This window comes from Schistocerca nitens, chromosome 7, assembly GCF_023898315.1.
Source record: "Schistocerca nitens isolate TAMUIC-IGC-003100 chromosome 7, iqSchNite1.1, whole genome shotgun sequence".
Lineage (NCBI taxonomy): Eukaryota > Metazoa > Arthropoda > Insecta > Orthoptera > Acrididae > Schistocerca > Schistocerca nitens.
In genome coordinates, this window is record NC_064620.1 from 277,565,753 (window position 1) to 277,584,541 (window position 18,789).

An 18,789-nucleotide genomic window follows, 5' to 3' on the forward strand; every position below is an offset into this window, starting at 1 on the left:
GTGAGCGGCCAGACCCATAAAAGGTGATATCTATAACGGAATTTCCTATTCCTTAAAGTATTAGAGATGTGAGAAGCTTCCTCGGATTTTGTTCTTATTACCATTGTTTTATCAACGACTTTTGTATCAACGTCAGGCCACTACAAGAGTTGTTAAAAGCTGGTGCTAAATTTTTCTGGGGTGGTGCTCAACAACATTCTTTCAATGTGCTGCGAAAAGCTCTGACGAATGACCCTGTACTTGGTCTCTATTATGAGAGAGCACCTGCAGAACTACACACAGATGCCAGTTGGTATGGGATTGGTGCTGTTCTGGTGGAAATTTTGGATGGAAAAGAGAAGGTTATAGCCTATGCTTCTAGAACACTTACAAAAGCCAAGAGAAACTACTCAACTACAGAAAGAGAATGTCATGTGATCTGGACCATGTGCAAATTTCAACAGTATCCCTATGGAAGTCCATTCACAGTTGTTACAGACCATCATTCACTTTGTTGGTTGACAGGTCTTACGGATCCAACAGAATGACTCGCCACATGGACACTACATCTTCAAGAGTATGAGATTACCATAGTATACAAAAGTGGAAGAAAATACCAAGATGCCGACAATCTCTCAAGATACCATGTGCAAGACCATCAAGACTTTTATGAAGAGAGTGAATGTCTCATTGCACTCCAGGATCTTTGCTGAGCAGAAGAAGGATACCAAGATATCTCAAATTATGCTTGCCTTAAATCGGTCAGAGGATGTGAAAGGACAATTTAAGGTAGTTAATGGATTACTTTGCAAGAAAAACTTTGATCCGTTGGAAAAAGGTGGCTACCAGTGATCCCTAAAAACATGCACTTAGATGTTCTACAGAAATTCCATGACACATCTGAGGCCGGACATTTAGGATTTATTAAGACATACGATAGAATCTGCAAGAGATTTTTCTGGCCGGGTTTATTTAGAGTGTCTGTCACTATGTGTCGCACTATTGTGAGTGCCAGAGGAGAAAGCAGTTCCTCAGAAACCACCTGGCCGACTCATACCAATTCCACCAGCCAAAACGCCTTTCCATCGAATTGGGATTGACCTCCTTGGACGATTTCCAACGTCTGCTAGTGGCAATAGATGGATTATTCTTTGCACTGATTATCTGACATGCTATGCCATTACGAAAGCTGTGAAAACAGCCGAAGCATTTGAGGTAGCCAAATGCATCGTGGAAGACATTGTATTAAAACATGGTGCCACAAGGTCGTTAATTACGGATTGAGGGAAAGTTTTTCAATCAAATCTTGTGACAGAGATAAACCATCGGTGCAACATTACTCATCTCATGATGACTGCCTATCATCCACAAACTAGTGGGCTTACTGAACGCCTTAGTAAGACTTTGGCTGACATGCTATCAATGTTTGTCAGTGTTGTGCAGAACAACTGGTATGAGGTGCCTACAACACCACCAAACAAGACACCACAGGATTTATGCCATTTTTCTTGGTGCATGGGCGTAAGGCAACTACGAGGATGGACACTGCGTTCCCATTACATCCACATGACATAGACGACAACTACATTGGCTAACTGTTAATCACAGCTGAAGAAGCTCAGCAGGTAGCTCAACTCTGCACACAGCAGGTTCAAGAAAACTATCACCTAAGGTATGACCCGAGCCACTGCCCTGTTGTCTACCAGCCTGGTGACCTCATCTAGATCTTCTCTGCTGTTTGGAAGGTTGGTCTCTCTGAGAAGCTCCTCAGGCGCTACTTTGGACCTTATAAGGTTGTAAAACAGTTGTCTGATGTTACTTATGAAATTGAAGATTTCAGCCCTGACACAGGACGTTGAAATAGCAGAGATATGGTCCACGTACTGTATTTACTCGAATCTAAGCCACACTTTTTTTCCGGTTTTTGTAATCCAAAAAACTGCCTGCGGCTTACAATCTAGTGCAAAGCAATCGGAAGTTCTTAAAAATGTTGGTAGGTGCCGCCACAACTAACTTCTGCCGTCGAATATATGTAGCGCTACACAGGCATGCTTTGTAGGCACAAAGATAAATACTGGCGCCAAAACCTCTGCATCAGTAAATAAATTAAAAAAAAAAAAAGAAGGTGGAAGACGAGCTTTTTTTTCTCCGTCCCAAGTTTCGACCACTGCATTTTCATACATTATCTAATGAAGTAAATACAAATTTCGTATTGTTCATCTTCGAATGTAGCAGAATTTCAATGTACTACAAAAATCCGACTGGTAAGACTGTTTGGGATGTTTGTCAATATGGCCAACTCTACGTTCTGAATTTTTTCCTACCTGTGAGAAGAGGTGGTTGCTAATAGGAACCTGATGAAATGTGAATCACATGCAGTATTCTCTTCACCATAAGAATAATACAAATATAAACATTTTGCCATGTATTCTTTCTTGTTTGCTGCTATCTTATTTAAATCCTGTCTGCCCAATAAACTACGAAACTAGAGTGAGACAACAGCAAACGCGGAAGAATATACATATCGTGTCATGTTTATATTCGTATTATTCATATGGGTAATAGTGATACTGTCAGAAATGAAGCACGGCAACTGACTAGATTTTTAAATCTAAGATGACTAATTTCTGTGCAGAATTTGATGTACTAAAGAAGCGGCCGCAAAGATTGGTAGCGCGCACAAAAGCAAGCCATGCCGCGAGCGGCGACAGGCCGTAAACACACACTATCAGAATGCAACAAACAATGCATGACACAGTACAGTAATGCATTTTCAGCTTAGAGTGACGTAAACACCTATAACAAAGAAAACGGCACTTATCAAATCAAAGCAAAATAAGCAAATCGATTCAAACCAGACGAAGCACGTGAAAAAGGAAGGGTACCCGTATAAATACGGACGGAGCGCCTGGCGCATAGCAATGGCTACCTGGTATAGCTTAACTGCTAAGCTTACGACTCGAAACAAACTACTGTAGCTGTATCGTCATTAATTCGACCTACATTGTGTCTCATATTACAATGGATCAACTTTGTTTTGATTTGGAGGTGCGGCCTAAAACTTTTCTCTCCCCTTGAATTTCGAGTCTCAAATTTCAGGTGCGGCTTAGATTTGGGAAACTTTTTTTTTCCTTTATTTCGAGTCTCATTTTTCAGGTGCGGCTTAGATTTGAGTGCGGCTTAGATTCGAGTAAATACGGTACTTTGAATGAAGCCCTGTAAGGATGCTGCAACCCAGGGTAAATTCAAAGCTCCAGTGACACGCAACAAGTGGAAAGGTGATGAAGAGCATAGCAGCAAAGGAAGTTCTAAGAAGATCACTGCCAGGGCGAACAGCAGTCATTGGGAGTCAAGAGTATGCAGGCCTGATGACTCTTTCCCAGACTAGGAAGATGTAACACCAAGACGTGTTCTCTTAAGGACGGAGCAATATCGCAGAAGAAGCTGAGTAGCACAGTCCCCATAGTGTAGTAGTTCTGATACTAGACTGTTGCATGGAGGGTTGTGAGTGCGAAGCTCACCTGATCGGTTATATTTTAATTTCTATATTCAGTTCGAGTATATTCTATAAGTATCCACAAATGGCAATTATCATTGTACTGGAATGTTCTGTAACTGTACATATACGGTATTTGTTCTGGCTGGAGGCAGTTTGCTCCGAGGACAACAAAAAAGAAAGAAAGCGGGTGAACCATCACATTTGTTGCCCCAACGTGATAAATATTCTCTGTGGTCACAATAAACTAGAACTCACAAAGTTTCACAGTGAAGTGTGAACTCAAATAGTTTACAGTACAGTTTTAAATGGAAGAGATGATACAGCCAATCAGCACTGGGGTTTCATGGCCACAGTAGGATAGCAGCCAATCAGCAAGGGGCTGCTGTGGAAGCAGCCACTGAGTACAGGAGCAGCCAATCAGCATGCAGGTGGACACAGCTGACTGGAGATAAGATGCCTCACCGAGAGAATTACAACTTGCTGCAGTTGTACAGGTTGAGATGACAGCAGTAGAGTAGCAGAAGAAGAGTGAATGAGAATATGGTAATTTCATAGCAAAAGTGGTTTTATTTTAAGTGATATTTAATGAGTGGCCGTAACAATCAAGACAGTGTGACTGAGAGCAAAGCTGTAGAGGTTAAATTGTTAATGAACAGAAGGACTTTATTGGGACTGGTTCTGTAGGCGATAGTGATTATAAATCAAACATGAATGTAACTTTGAAGGATAAAACCATCATTTACATTGTATGGTGATGTGAGCGAGATGGACGAAAACAGTACTGAAGTGGATGAAATCGTTAAGTTTATGGAGGAGGAACCAGTAGCGAAAATCAGCAAGGACAAAAGTTTATGGCAGATAGAAAAGTGGAAGTGATGTTAAGGCAAATTATGAGTAGTTTGAGTTGTTCGAGTAATATGAGTATGAAAGAAGACATTAGTAGTATAAAAAAGACATTAGTAGGACGTAAAATAGTGTGAAAAAAGACATTAGTAGGGTGGAAAATAGTATGAAAGAAGACATTAATATGGTGGAAAAGAAAACTGATAGCATCAGAACTGGCATGGTGAGCTTAAAGGATGAACTGAAGAAAGAAATTAAAAAGGGGATTCAAGTAGCCAGCTCTAATCTTTCAGAATTAAATAATAAGGTTGAGGCAGTAGCTAAAGATTGTGATGAAAAGAAAAAAAAAAAGTAGTACATAACACTTATGAGAAATTAACATTAATGAGTAGTAAATGTGTAGAAGAGAGAAAGAAGCTTTGTGATGACTATAGTAGGAGGGTGGAGGCATCTGAAAAACAGTGTAAAGATCAAGTCAAGGCAACCAGGAAATTTTGTTCTGTAAACAGGGTTAAACTTGAGAACGAAATTGATTAGATTAAAAATTATTCAGAAACTGAGGTAGAAATCAAGTGTGCAGTAGTGGTAGAGGAAAAACCAGTAAAAGTAAATGAAAATGTAGATTCAAAATTGACTGAAATGGAGAAAAAGATGGAAGAGGTACAAAATCTAAAGCGTAGAGAAAGTGAAAATGGGTCTGAGTCCGACAGCAGTTATAATGATGATAGCAATGATGAATCCAGTAGTGATAAGGATGAGGTATTTGAATTTATAATTGATAATGAAGGCAATGTGTTAAGTAAAAAAAGAATAAAGGAGGATAATGTTAGGCCTAATGAACAGTTAGAGTTTGAGAGTGGTAATGGGGAAGAGGACCATGCTATCTGTCATTTGACTGTGACTGATAATCAATTTGGTAAGCAGAATGAAAGTTTTTCCAGGGAAAGGATTAATGAGGATTTTTTGTACGAAGAAGATCACATGGTAAGTAAAAAGGAAGAGTGGCATCCTTTAATAACAGCAAGTGTACAAGGTATAGATGTTAAGTGTTTACTGGACACTGGTAGTGACTTCAATGGCAATTCATAGGCATTTTTTGAATCTATTAAGAACACAGAGGGTATATTAGTGATGCAAGTGTCTGGAATAAAAATTATTGGTGCTACTGGTAAGCTATCAAAGAGTGTGCTACAAGAGGTACTATTTACTCTGGAATTGGCAGGACAGGTGTTGGGGTGCAATTTCTTGCTGATTCAATATCTCAGCATTGATGTAATATTTGGGACTAATTTCTTGTTCAAATAGCAAGTAGGGGGTTCAGCATTCTGTGTTGGATTCATTTTGTAGCAATAATGCTTACCCCAGCTGTTTGTCTCATTTTTCATGTTTCCTGAGGCAGTCAAACTCTTCTCCTATCCTATCTGTAATTTATAATTGAAGCAGAAACATTCTTTCTTTGACAGTCACGTGATCTGGTACAACAGCATTAACATACTGTAGTATAGCAATATTTTAAAAAAGGTTTCTCTAGTGTTGTATTAATAGAATCATATGAGGATAGAAGAAAGTAAATTGGTACCATGGTTACAGAATTTGTCAAACAAAGAGGTAAGGTAAACTGAAAATGAAAGGTGACAACATATGTGGAAGAAAATTAACATCTGAAGTAACCAGCTCATGTGTGAAATTAGTGTGATTTGGTGCAGCAGCAGAGGCAATATGCAGTAAAAATCATCTTGAATACTAGATCTTAATATTAATTCTGGTATAATAGAAGTTTCTGTGTTCAGTGCAATCAGTATATGGAGATAACTCTCTACCTATAGAAGTGTGTCTTGGTACAGCCTTTTCTAACATTAAGGAATTACAACTTTAAACATAGTTGCCTCGAGTAATATATGTGGAAAGAACAAGCAAGGTTTGTATGTATATCGCCCTTCAGGCTAGAATCTTAAGCAATTTGATGGAATACAGTGAGATAACAGTTTTTCTAAGTGATAATTTTGTCTGAACGGCAATGAGAGTTAAGTATGCCTCAGCACAAGGATCTGTTACTGTGGAGTGTTTTTCAGTAAAGTCAATTTTGCAGTAGATAAGCAGGCCAGGTGTTTATTTATTAGATAATGAAATAATAAAATAATTAATAATGTTAGGGTCTTAATGGTTAGGGAACCTGTCTCTGCGGTAAGGACAAATTTTGAGAATGCACTCCACTAGTTAACAAGGTAAGAAAGGTAAATGAAGTAATGTGCTGACAGACATGATTAATGAACAAGATAACTGTATACAAACAAACTTTATTGATGATCTAATTGTGAACTAGGCAACATTGGGTACTGTGTATATTGTGCAATTCATGCAGCTGAGAATGAGAGCTTATCATGTTGTTGTGGTCTTCAGTCCTGAGACTGGTTTGATGCAGCTCTCCATGCTACTCTATCCTGTGCAAGCTTCTTCATCTCCCAGTACTTACTGCAACCTACATCCTTCTGAATCTGCTTAGTGTATTCATCTCTTGGTCTCCCTCTACGATTTCTACCCTCCACACTGCCCTCCAATACTAAATTGGTGATCCCTTGATGCCTCAGAACATGTCCTACCAACCGATCCCTTCTTCTTGTCAAGTTGTGCCACAAACTCCTCTTCTCCCCAATTCTATTCAGTACCTCCTCATTACTTATGTGAACTACCCATCTAATCTTCAGCATTCTTCTGTAGCACCACATTTCGAAAGCTTCTATTCTCTTCTTGTCCAAACTATTCATTGTCCATATTTCACTTCCATACATGGCTACACTCCATACAAATGCCTTCAGAAATGAGTTCCTGACACTCAAATCTATACCCGATGTTAACAAATTTCTCTTCTTCAGAAAAGCTCTCCTTGCCATTGCCACTTTACATTTTATATCATCTCTACTTCGACCATCATCAGTTATTTTGCTCCCCAAATAGCAAAACTCCTTTACTACTTTAAGTGTCTCATTTCCTAATCTAATTCCCTCAGCATCACCTGACTTAATTCGACTACATTCCAGAATCCTCGTTTTGGTTTTGTTGATGTTCATCTTATATCCTCCTTTCAAGACACTGTCCATTCCGTTCAACTGCTCTTCCAAGTCCTTTGCTGCCTCTGACAGAATTACAATGTCATCGGCGAACCTCAAAGTTTTTATTTCTTCTCCATGGATTTTAATACCTACTCCGAATTTTTCTTTTGTTTCATTTACTGCTTGCTCAATATACAGATTGAATAACATTGAGGAGAGGCTACAGCCCTGTCTCACTCCCTTCCCAACCACTGCTTCCCTTTCATGCCCCTCGACTCTTATAACTGACATCTGGTTTCTGTACAAATTGTAAATAGCCTTTCGTTCCCTGTATCTTACCCCTGCCACCTTTACAATTTGAAAGAGAGTATTCCAGTCAACATTGTCAAAAGCTTTCTCTAGGTCTACAAATGCTAGAAACGTAGGTTTGCATTTCCTTAATCTTTCTTTTAAGATAAGTCGTAGGTTCAGTATTGCCTCATGTGTTCCAACATTTCTACAGAATCCAAACTGATCTTCCCCGAGGTCGGCTTCTACCAGTTTTTCCATTCGTCTGTAAAGAATTCGCGTTAGTATTTTGCAGCTGTGACTTATTAAACTGATAGTTCGGTAATTTTCACATCTGTCAACACCTGCTTTCTTTGGGATTGGAATTATTATATTCTTCTTGAAGTCTGAGGGTATTTCGCCTGTCTCGTACAATTTGCTCACCAGATGGTAGAGTTTTGTCAGTACTGGCTCTCCCAAGGCAGTCAGTAGTTCTAATGGAATGTTGTCTACTCCCGGGGCCTTGTTTCGACTCAGGTCTTTCAGTGCTCTGTCAAACTCTTCATGCAGTATCGTATCTTCCATTTCATCTTCATCTACATCCTCTTCCATTTCCATAATATTGCCCTCATGTACATCGCCCTTGTATAGACCAGTTTCAGACAATTATGATTTAAGAGTAATCTTTTGCAGTGTAATGTGTTCTTGATTTTAAAATTTTTTGTAGTCAACACCTTTCATACTATAGTCAATTTTAGTGCTAATTGTTGTAATGTTATGACAATTATGTAACATAGCCAAGCCAAGGCTTGTGTCTGTGTATGTGCGGATGGATATGGGTGTGTGTGCGAGTGTATACCCGTCCTTTTTTCCCCCTAAGGTAAGTCTTTCCGCTCCCGGGATTGGAATGACTCTTTACCCTCTCCCTTAAAACCCACATCCTTTTGTCTTTCCCTCTCCTTCCCTCTTTCCTGATGAAGCAACCGTTGGTTGCGAAAGCTTGAATTTTGGGTGTATGTTTGTGTGTCTATCGACCTGCCAGCGCTTTCGTTTGGTAAGTCACATCATCTTTGTTTTTAGATATATTTTTCCCACGTGGAATGTTTCCCTCTATTATATCTATATATATATGAAGTATTTACTATAATTTTTAGTGTGAAACATTTTTTCTTAGACTTAAGCTAGAAGAAAAAGTAAGTGTCCTAAAGTAGTATATTTTGTCTAATTTTTTCATGCAATGTGGCAGAGGAGAACCACCTCCAAGAGAACTGATTGCAGTGCATTTCCTTGCTAACTGCCACTTGGGCCTGTTGAAGGTGTGGACAGCTTGGTCAGAATGTGTGTTAAGCTCAATAAAAGTGTGAAAGTACTTGTGAAAAATACTAAACATTGATCAAGTGAAATTTTCTGTCTAAACAGTGAACTGCAATGCGGAGTGTAATTTAACTTCTTGCAACCCATGAGGATTTATTATCTGAATCAAGACAGGACTTGCATCAGGTGATATGAATCTTAGAATGTAATCTTTGTTTACCCAAAAAAGGACATCACTTATGATGAAGATGCCTGATTTTTATGAAAAGTATAACTTGTGGATATTTTATGCAAATGTACAATACACTGTAAGTAAATACTTTATATGGGGATTATCATATGGCCAGTTCATATAATTATAAACTTGAAAAAACATGTGTGCTGTAATTTTGATAAGATTTCATAAGTAATATTTTTTTGTGTGTAGATTTTTAACCCACTGTCTGGGGTCATTTGTGGTCATTGAACTGCCCAGTTAGCTATTTGCAATATCTATCTGATCAATCCAACTGGGGGGCGGGGGGGAATGTGACGAAGCAAGCTGGGATTATTTTACTTCCCCTCTTGTTTTGCCATCTGCCTCCTTAAATTCATTTTTTTTAAATTAACTATTAACATATGTGAGTATACTCTGCATTTTCAAAAAAGACAAAGGTTGGCAGCCCTCAGTTTTAAAAAATATAATACTAGATCTAATTTTGTGCTTAGTTTTATGTATGTAATTGATTCTGTAATTTATTTTGACTATTCTTAGTTAATACTTTTGTTATAAGGTGGAATCAGTAATTGTTTTATAACAAATTCTATTGTTGACATATAAACAAATATAAAATCTATACTAATTATAAACATTTGGAGGAACAACTAAGTGTATTCTTAAAAAAATTTATTTGGCTCTATTTGAAAACATGTTAGCAAAATCAGCCCGTAATTAATTCCACAGTAATTAGCAGTTTTGTCAGAAGTAGTGTTTGTGTAATGATATTTGTTAATTTCATGATTTAAACAAATAATTTGGCCTAACTCCTGTAGTAGAAGAGACTGTTAGAAAGGACAAATTTTTTTATGTATTCAGTTAATTTAATGAGTTAAGTTTTAATTGTAATTTCTATAAATTAAACTTCAAACAATATGCAGTTTCAGTACCTATTATTGTGAGAATATATAAGGGCCCAATTTTTGGTCCTGAGACAGTCAGTACATGGCCAAGTTTCAGAAGAGAAACCTGTGTTGGTTAGATCAACAACAATGCATCAAGTTAGCTGTGAAATAGGTGTAACACAATTAGGCCATGTGTTAAAACAATAACAGTGTCTGTTTCCATATGCACCTTTTTATTCTTCAAGAAATGTGAATTATGTGGTTAGGCTTTTACTGCTTGAAGATGTTCAATAGTAAACTACTGTAGCAGTATGTGGATGTTCACCTGCACTCTATTAATAAGGCTTATCAAAAGTTAAACAATAGTGCACTGGCCATATTAAATGTGTATATGGGAAGGTTGTGAACAGTGAAAGTAAAGTACTGTGAAACACAAATGTGTAACTGTCGGCAACATCATTTAAAGTAGTCAGTGTTGTACCTCCACACCCCATTTTTCAGCCAGTGTAGCAACACAGTACGTTGACACTGAGGACAACAAACGAAGAAATAAAGTGGGTGAACTGTCACAACGTAGTGAATGTATTGGCACAAGAGAAGCTTTTACAAGATGTTTGATAATCAACTTTACAAAATACTCTTAATGAAAGCTTCTGTTCAGTAAATACTTTTTCACCATAGCTGCATTGCCCAAGAAAATTATGCAAGAGAATAGTGTAGGGTGAAAGTATGTTAAGTATGTTAACTATCCCATTTGTCGGTTAATACAATAGAGACATTGCTAGTACAAAACAAACGGAACTAAGGTTTTTGGTTAATTTACTCATTTACTGTGGCCACTTCAATTGTTGTTCATTTGCATGCCTAGGAATTTCAAACAATGAGTTTCATATAGAGTGTACCTATTGATCTCTTCTAAAAGAACAATGGATTTAAACAACTGAAAAATATTTACATTAACTTGTTTCTCATTTTTATAAGTGGCCATACCATGAAATAACTACTAATTATGCTACAAAAACATCATCTGGACCATGGCTCAACATCAAAGCATAAATATTTACCCATTCACAAGTACAGTAGCATAAACAAATGACAAAAGATATTTCAAAACAAAACTACTATATGTAGAAATAAATTGAGTACAACAATACAGATATTAAATTATTCACATCTCAACAAAAAAATTGTATATTTGTTTGATGAAATGGACAGTCTTGCTAGGATCAGGAACTGAAGAAGAACCTACATCAATATACACCATTTAAAAAAGAATCTGGGAATTTAGAGTCCACAGCTGTAAGTATGGGATAAGCTGTAAGGGGTGTAAATGATAACAGTTTGCAATCTACCACAATCATTTAGAGGAAGTTGAAATCAGTTTGTTATGACACACTTGTGATCTATCAAGTCAGGAAGCAATCTAAAATATGTTTGTGACAGCAAAAGACTTCTGAATATGTTAGGTAAAAACTAATCATGTTTCAGTTCGATCTAATCTTAATCTTTACAAGCACAGTCATCTCATGGCAAGAGAGTCAGATAAACAAAAGGATTTAATTGTTAATTTTATGCTGTTAAAATTTACAAAACCATGAGGTAACATTTACACAAATGTTAGTTTTACAATTTCTAATTGCACGACTAATCTGGTGACATATGAGGCCATGAGGATCCTTCACCACCATGGCACATTGTAAACAGTAATTGTTTACACCTTGTACAAAAAAATCTGAATAGAGATTAAGTAGGATAATGGCAAACAAATCAGTCAGAATGTTAAGGAGAGACGAGCAACTTACAGTAGGCAACAAAAGAAAGTGACAGAGTGATACTAGCGAGTGATACTAGTCAACATTTGTTTAGTCCCTCATAACCTTGTGTTGCGGAGAAATACCCACTTCTGAGAGCATGAAATTTTATTTTTGCAGTTTCATGTTGATTTCAACCTATTAATACTTTACTTTAATGCTGCTATTGGATGATTAGATATTTTAGATCTGAAAATCTATACTTATTGGCTACCTGGATACTGATTTGTCACCATACAGATATAATTTATCTAAAAAATAATCCACCAGAGTTCTTATTGCCTGGGACCAACCTTTGGAGGTTCTGTTGTCATTTTTATACCAGCTTGAAGAATAGAGATTGGAAAATCTGGATGAGGACTGGAACTGAGCCATAATCTGGAACAATTAAAATTTAAACTTGTGACACATATTAAAGGTTATTTTCTAAGGCATGACTATTATCACCATCATTTATTGGTGCATTTGGATCCATTACCTACTATAATAGCACACTGGACATGGAATAAATCAAATTTTAGAAACAGAGGGGAAAGGGGGGGGAGCTGAGAAACAGACAGGGAGAGAGGGGGAGGGAGGGAGGGAGAAAGAGGGAGGGAGAGAGGGAGAGAGAGAGAGACAGAGAGAGAGCACAGACAGTCCAATTTTAGATTTACAAATAACAATTATAAACTGCAATTAATAAACAAAACAATTTGAATAACACAAATTGTCAATTACCTGAAATTCAGTTTGCAAATGCTATGTTTTATAATTCAATTCTTTTACTGAATAAACGGAATGTTCCATCAGAAAAATACTCATACCTGAAATCTTCATGAGCCTTTCCTGTTTGTAGCAATTCAATAATTTTGTCAAGCTTTGGCATCCAGCTCAGTGAAAGGTGACAGTTGGCAAGAAAAACCCAGTGTCCTTCTCTCGCACCAACTTTGATTAACCTGCAAATATAATGACTCATTTATTTTCTTTAAAGTAAAACAAAAAGTGTGTTACTTTTATTATACAAGCTTCCATGTCTAAGATCTACTACTGAGTACTTTCATACAGTAATTATTCACATCTGTACATTCTTATAAACGTGTTAAAATGTGAAGTGTTTAAGAGTACCTACCAATAACATCACAATGGCATGCCATCAGATTGGCAGTATGAATTTTGGCTGTGTGAAAATGGTATGGTATTTCGTTGCTGGCAGATATAAAGCACTTAATTTTTTTTTATTTTTATAAATATTCAAATGTCTGCCATGCATGAAAAAACTGGTAATGCAAACATGAATAAATTTAAGCAAGGTACAGAAAATATTAAATACATAAACTGCACCTAACTTTGAAATTCTAAAACACACTTCATTCTCACAAAATACTAATACCAAGCCCTATTTGGATTTTTCTAACATTGAAGTAATATATAAAATCTGAAAATAATTTTTAGAGAAAAGTAAACATTAAAGTGGAATGCTGTCTTTACAAGTATCAGCACAACTGCACTGTTAAAAACAGTAATGCTAAATTATATTTTAGTTATAGTTATTGATCATTATGACGAGTAAAGAGATTGAAATGTAAATGTTGTATTGACCTTGGAGCTAGTGCGCCATGTTTAGCATTGAAAATCAGGAAGGAGACATGTTGATGTGAAGGGCTACAAGACACCATTGTTGTGAAAATGCTTTTTATGCATTGGTATTGTGCAGTGTTACACTTATGTTACACTTTCAAAACTCTGAGAAATATACAGAACAAGAATCTTGAGTAAATTATGAATATTAGAGAAACAAACAGCTGGCTTATTATTTATGGCAATTTAATCCATTATGCTTGTTCATATGACAGAGACTGCAGGCCGGAAGCTATTAATTACACACAATTTGACTTAATGAAGAACTATAATAATACTGCGCCTACCCATTTTCTTGCAAAGCAACAGAGCTGGTAGTGCTGAGCTCATGTAAGGCATGGCAGACATCTGATTATAGCAGAGAATTTAAGCAGGTGGTCACAATTATATTTTGAAACCTGTATGTGGATGAAGATGTGTTAGTACAGTTGATCTTGCTTCAGCAGCTGGTAAGAAGGCTCCTATTCTGTCTTAAATATTTATTCATTTTTACTCCTTTGAAACTAGTTGTGTTGAATTTTAAATGGAATAAATGGTTAAATTATAAAATAATAATCACAATAGCAAAAACAAGTTACTGTTATGAAATTTGGAGTACCTATACAAAGACATTTCTTTGCTTTGTCTTCACTCCTGAAACTTTTTCTTTGTTCTTCCAGCTGAAAGAATCATCCTTCCTCATCATCTATCTACCTCTCTATCCACCCCCCCCCCCCCCAAATCTCTCTCTGAGTGAGTGTGTGTGTGTGTTTCAAGGTAATATTACAAACCTTGTAGCTATTGGAGCTTGGCCTTGGCCAAGTGACAAACTCTGAAAACGTGCAGACATTCCTGTTGACTCTGCCAATTGTATAAGAGATCCTGTGGGATCAACACCTGGTGACAGCACAAATATAAGAGGTGTCATTGGCGTTGAGTCAGCGAGAACAGATTTTATATCAAGCACAGGTGGCTCCACGAACCGCTGACCCAGGGTGTTCACTACAAATGCTGACACACAAAATGACATGCGATCTGGTCTTAAAGAACGCACGAATAGCATTCGCTGAAATTTTGTACAGACACCTTCCCAATCACCTGTAACAAATAGCCAATTAATTTCATAATTTTGTTTACACACAGCATAGTTTAATGTATAGCTATAACTCTTTGAGCAGTTATATTCAAAAACTGAAAAAAGAAAAATCGATGAAAATGTCAGTGGCTATGTACAATTCAGTTAACAGTGCTGGGCTAAGGCAGAACTCATTGTGGACTTGTTCACCATAAAAATGTAATATAACTTCATTTACCTATCAGAGGTTGGTCTTCTGGTTCCTTTTGTGTGTACCAAACTTGCCAGTCTTTTGGATATTGCTCAAAGGAATCAGCAACACCGTGAAATCCTCCTAATTTATCTAGTTCAGTGATATTATCCCAGGCTTGATCTGACAGCCATCCTGAAAGATGAAAAATATTTATAGTACATTCAAAAATGTATGCCACAGTCTATCATTAGGTACACATGGGGCAGTTTTTTTAATGAACCACATATTATGTTTGTAGTGTTGTTTTGAGAATGAACACAAAAGAAACACAAATATCTTTCGTCAGTGATGGGTTATGTTTAAAATGTAATGGTACATAAACAATAAAAACTTACAAGCTATACCCATAAGGGAGCAACAGAATGCTGAACATAGGAGACACGTGACAGAGATTTTTTAAAAAAAATCAGAAAATTAATATTTTTCAACTAGCTACATGGGCACGTCTTAAGATGCGTAGAAAGCAGCCAAATCCCAATAGTGACAACTTGGCTAGTACCAGTTATGTAGGATGACTGGTAATTTAGAAGGAAGTTCACTGTGTGTGTGTGTGTGTGTGTGTGTGTGTGAGAGAGAGAGAGAGAGAGAGAGAGAGAGAGAGAGAGAGAGAGAGAGGCAGCACTCAAGACTGTTATATCTGATATCTTTATGAAAGAGATAGCAGGAGTTCTTGTTTTATAAGTGTCTGCACAAATGTGAATGGTTAGAAGTGCCCCATCATTTTGAAATGCACAAAAATGAACTACAGGTATGAAATAACAATGACTACTTTTGTGTACAGTAGTTAGCTACATTGCAGTAAGAGTTGCAGTGACAAGAGAAAATAAAAAATGAAAATGAGGGTGACCCAAAAAGACAAGGGTTAATGTATCAGATGGCTATAATTAAAGTGCAGCTACTCACAGAGGTCCAGTGTGGGCTGTAATTATTGTATGGCAGTGAAACTTGGTAGATATTCTAATGTGCTATGTGAAACCAATTTATGCTGGAAAAAAATTAATTCCAATTTTGGTCACCAGGTGCAACAGGTGCAAATTTGGCACTATACACAGTTTATATGATGGTGTGACATCCACACATTCATTCTACAAGCCATAAAGTGAGTAAACAGTACAGTTATCAAGAAGGCAGACCTTGCACTGTCAGTGAAATTGTTTTACATGATTGCCAGCAATTACAGTGCTACATTGAGATTCTGAAAGGTCTGCAGAGAGGCCCAATATCATTAAATGGTTTGAAGAAGATGATAATGATATTCAAAAACACAGGTGACCTTGGCTTGGCACCTGGAAGAGGAAGGAATCCTATCCCACTGGAAGTTATTGATGAGATTGCTGTTGCTATTACTGACCATACAGCATGTGCCTCGGGTGGTGCTAGTGCTTCTGCAGTGTCACATGCATTTTCCGTCCCATGGTCAACAGTGCAGAACATTTTGCAGTCTATTTTACACCGAAAACTATACATGTCTGACAATACCATCTGAGTTTCAGAAAAACGTCATCCACACAATTCCAAAGATTGCAAGAGCCAAAAGTGCTAGAATTATCGCACAATCAGCTTAACAGCTCATGCATCCACGCTGCCCACAAGAATAATACACAGGAGAATTGAAAAGAAAATTGAGGATGTGCTACATGACTATCAGTTTGGCTTTAGGAAAGGTAAAGGCACCAGAGAGGGAGTTCTGATGTTGAAGTTGATAATGGCAGCAAGATAAAAGAAAAATAAAGACATGTTCATAGGATTTGCCGACCTGGAAAAAGTGTTTGACAATATCAAATGGTGCAAGATGTTCAAAATTCTGAGAAAAATAGGGTTAGCTACAGGGAAAGATAGTTAATACAGAATATATACAAGAGTCAAGATGGAACAATAAAAGTGGAAGACCAAGAACAAAGTGCTTTAATTAAAAAGGGTATAAGACAGGGATGCAGTCTTCACCCCTATTGTTCAATTTATAGATTGAAGAAGCAGTGATGGGACTAAAAGAAAGGTTCCAGAGGAGAATTAAAATTCAAGCGGAAAGGATATTAATGATACGATTCGCTGATGGCATTGCTATCCTCAATGGAAGTGAAGAAGAATTATACGAAAATGAGAACAAGTAGAAACTTAACATCAGGACTGATGGTCATGAAGTACATGAAGTCAATGAATTCTAGGCAGCAAAATAACAAATGATGGGCAGAGCAAAGAGGACATCAAAAGCAGACTAGCACGGCAGAAAGGGCGTTCCTGGCCAATAGAAGTCTACTAGTATCAAACGTAGGCCTTAATTTGAGCAAGAAATTTCTGAGAATGTACGTTTGGAGCACAGCATTATATAGTAGTGAAACGCTGACTGGGGGAAAACCAGAACAGAAGAAAACAGAAGCATTTGAGATTTGGCGCTAAAGGAGAGTGTTGAAAATTAGGTGGACTGATAAGTTAAGGAACGAGACAGTTGTGTAAGGAAAGGAATATATGGAAAACACTGACAAGAAGAAGGCACATGATGGTACAACATATGTTAAGACATCAGCAAATAACTTCCATGGTATTAGAGCAGGGGTGGGCAAACGTTGCACGCGGCTCATGAGTGCACAGCGCTGCACGTGTGCTGCTCGCGTGCAGGCGTCGACCGGGGCTGTGGTGACAGCCAGCAGGTTGCGGCAGTGTAGTGCCAGGCTAAGCTGCGGACGTTGATGCGAAGCGAGCACTATGTAGTGAACGTTGTATTTCAAGAAACGGAGAAGTGGAGATTTGCTATCTTTTAAAAAGTAATGGGAGAATCATTTTTTCTTTGTGCAAAAACGTGAAAATTCGAAATGTTTAATATGTGGCAGTATTCTCGCTGGTCAACAGAAGTTTAGTATTGAGGGCCATTATAATAAATTTCACAAGGACGAGTACAATTTATTGTCAGATTCTGAGCGGATGGGGAATTGACTGAGCTTAAGAAGAGCGATCTGACGATACCAGATGAATCTGTCGTAGTTGGCCGGCCGGAGTGGCCAAGCGGTTCTAGGCACTACAGTCTGGAACCGCGCGACCGCTATGGTCGCAGGTTCGAATCCTGCCTCGGGCATGGATGTGTGTGATGTCCTTAGGTTAGTTAGGTTTAAGTAGTTCTAGGGGACTGATGACCACAGCAGTTAAGTCCCATAGTGCTCAGAGCCATTTGAATTTGTCGTAGTTTGTGTTGTCACGAGAGATCTGCGACTTTCTCTCGTCATGTCTCTCATCTAACAGATTTAACATCTTATGGAGCACTGTTTTCAAGTTTTCAGGACGACAACAATAATAGCCCAGCGGTATGTGCAAGTTATAAGACTGCGCTTAATATAGCGAGAGCTGGAAAACCATTTGCTGAATTAATATGTCTCGGTTAAGAGCAAACATCAGTGATGAAAATTTACATAACTGTTTGTGTTTGTCTGTATGTAGAAATTTTGTTCCAGATATTAAACGTATTGTAAACTCCACCTGTGATAATTAAATAAAACGTATCATAGGTAATAGGTACTCTTTCAAACCATGATTTCTTTCAAGCACTCCTACTAACCTTATTCATTCACTCAATAAAGCAAGCTAGGAAACAAAACGCATTACAGAGGAAGGAATGGACAGAAGGTATGGTGGGGATGGGAGATAAGCGGGTGGCCAGCTTGCCCCTGTATGCACGCGGAACACCTGTTAACTGCACGCGTGCAAGTGCACCGCACATGTGCAGGATTCCTGCCCGCCCCTGTATTAGAGGGAGTTGTAGAGAGTAAAATCTGTTGAGGAAAACAGAGATCAGAATATATCCATCAAGTAATTGAGGGCAGGTGTTGCAAATGCTACTCTGAGATGAAGAGGTTGGCACAGGAGAGGAATTCATGGCGGCTCCTTCAAACCAGACACAAAAGACTGATGACTCAAAAAAAGCCATACAAGATCCAGATGGTGCAGCAACTGGAACCTCATGATCCACAGCAATGTTCTGAATTTGCTCATGTAGTCTGGCAATTTCT

At 37.8% G+C, this 18,789-nt stretch overlaps 1 protein-coding gene across 1 annotated transcript in view; it reads right to left on the bottom strand.

Moving 5' to 3' along the window:
• The window catches only part of LOC126195572 (dynein axonemal heavy chain 2), a 957,657-nt gene that overhangs the window by 94,165 nt on the left and 844,703 nt on the right, over nt 1-18,789 (bottom strand). The window contains 4 exon segments of the mRNA XM_049934198.1: nt 12,158-12,242; nt 12,671-12,802; nt 14,255-14,561; nt 14,777-14,923. Of these exon segments, the coding sequence (XP_049790155.1) occupies nt 12,158-12,242; nt 12,671-12,802; nt 14,255-14,561; nt 14,777-14,923 (671 nt within the window).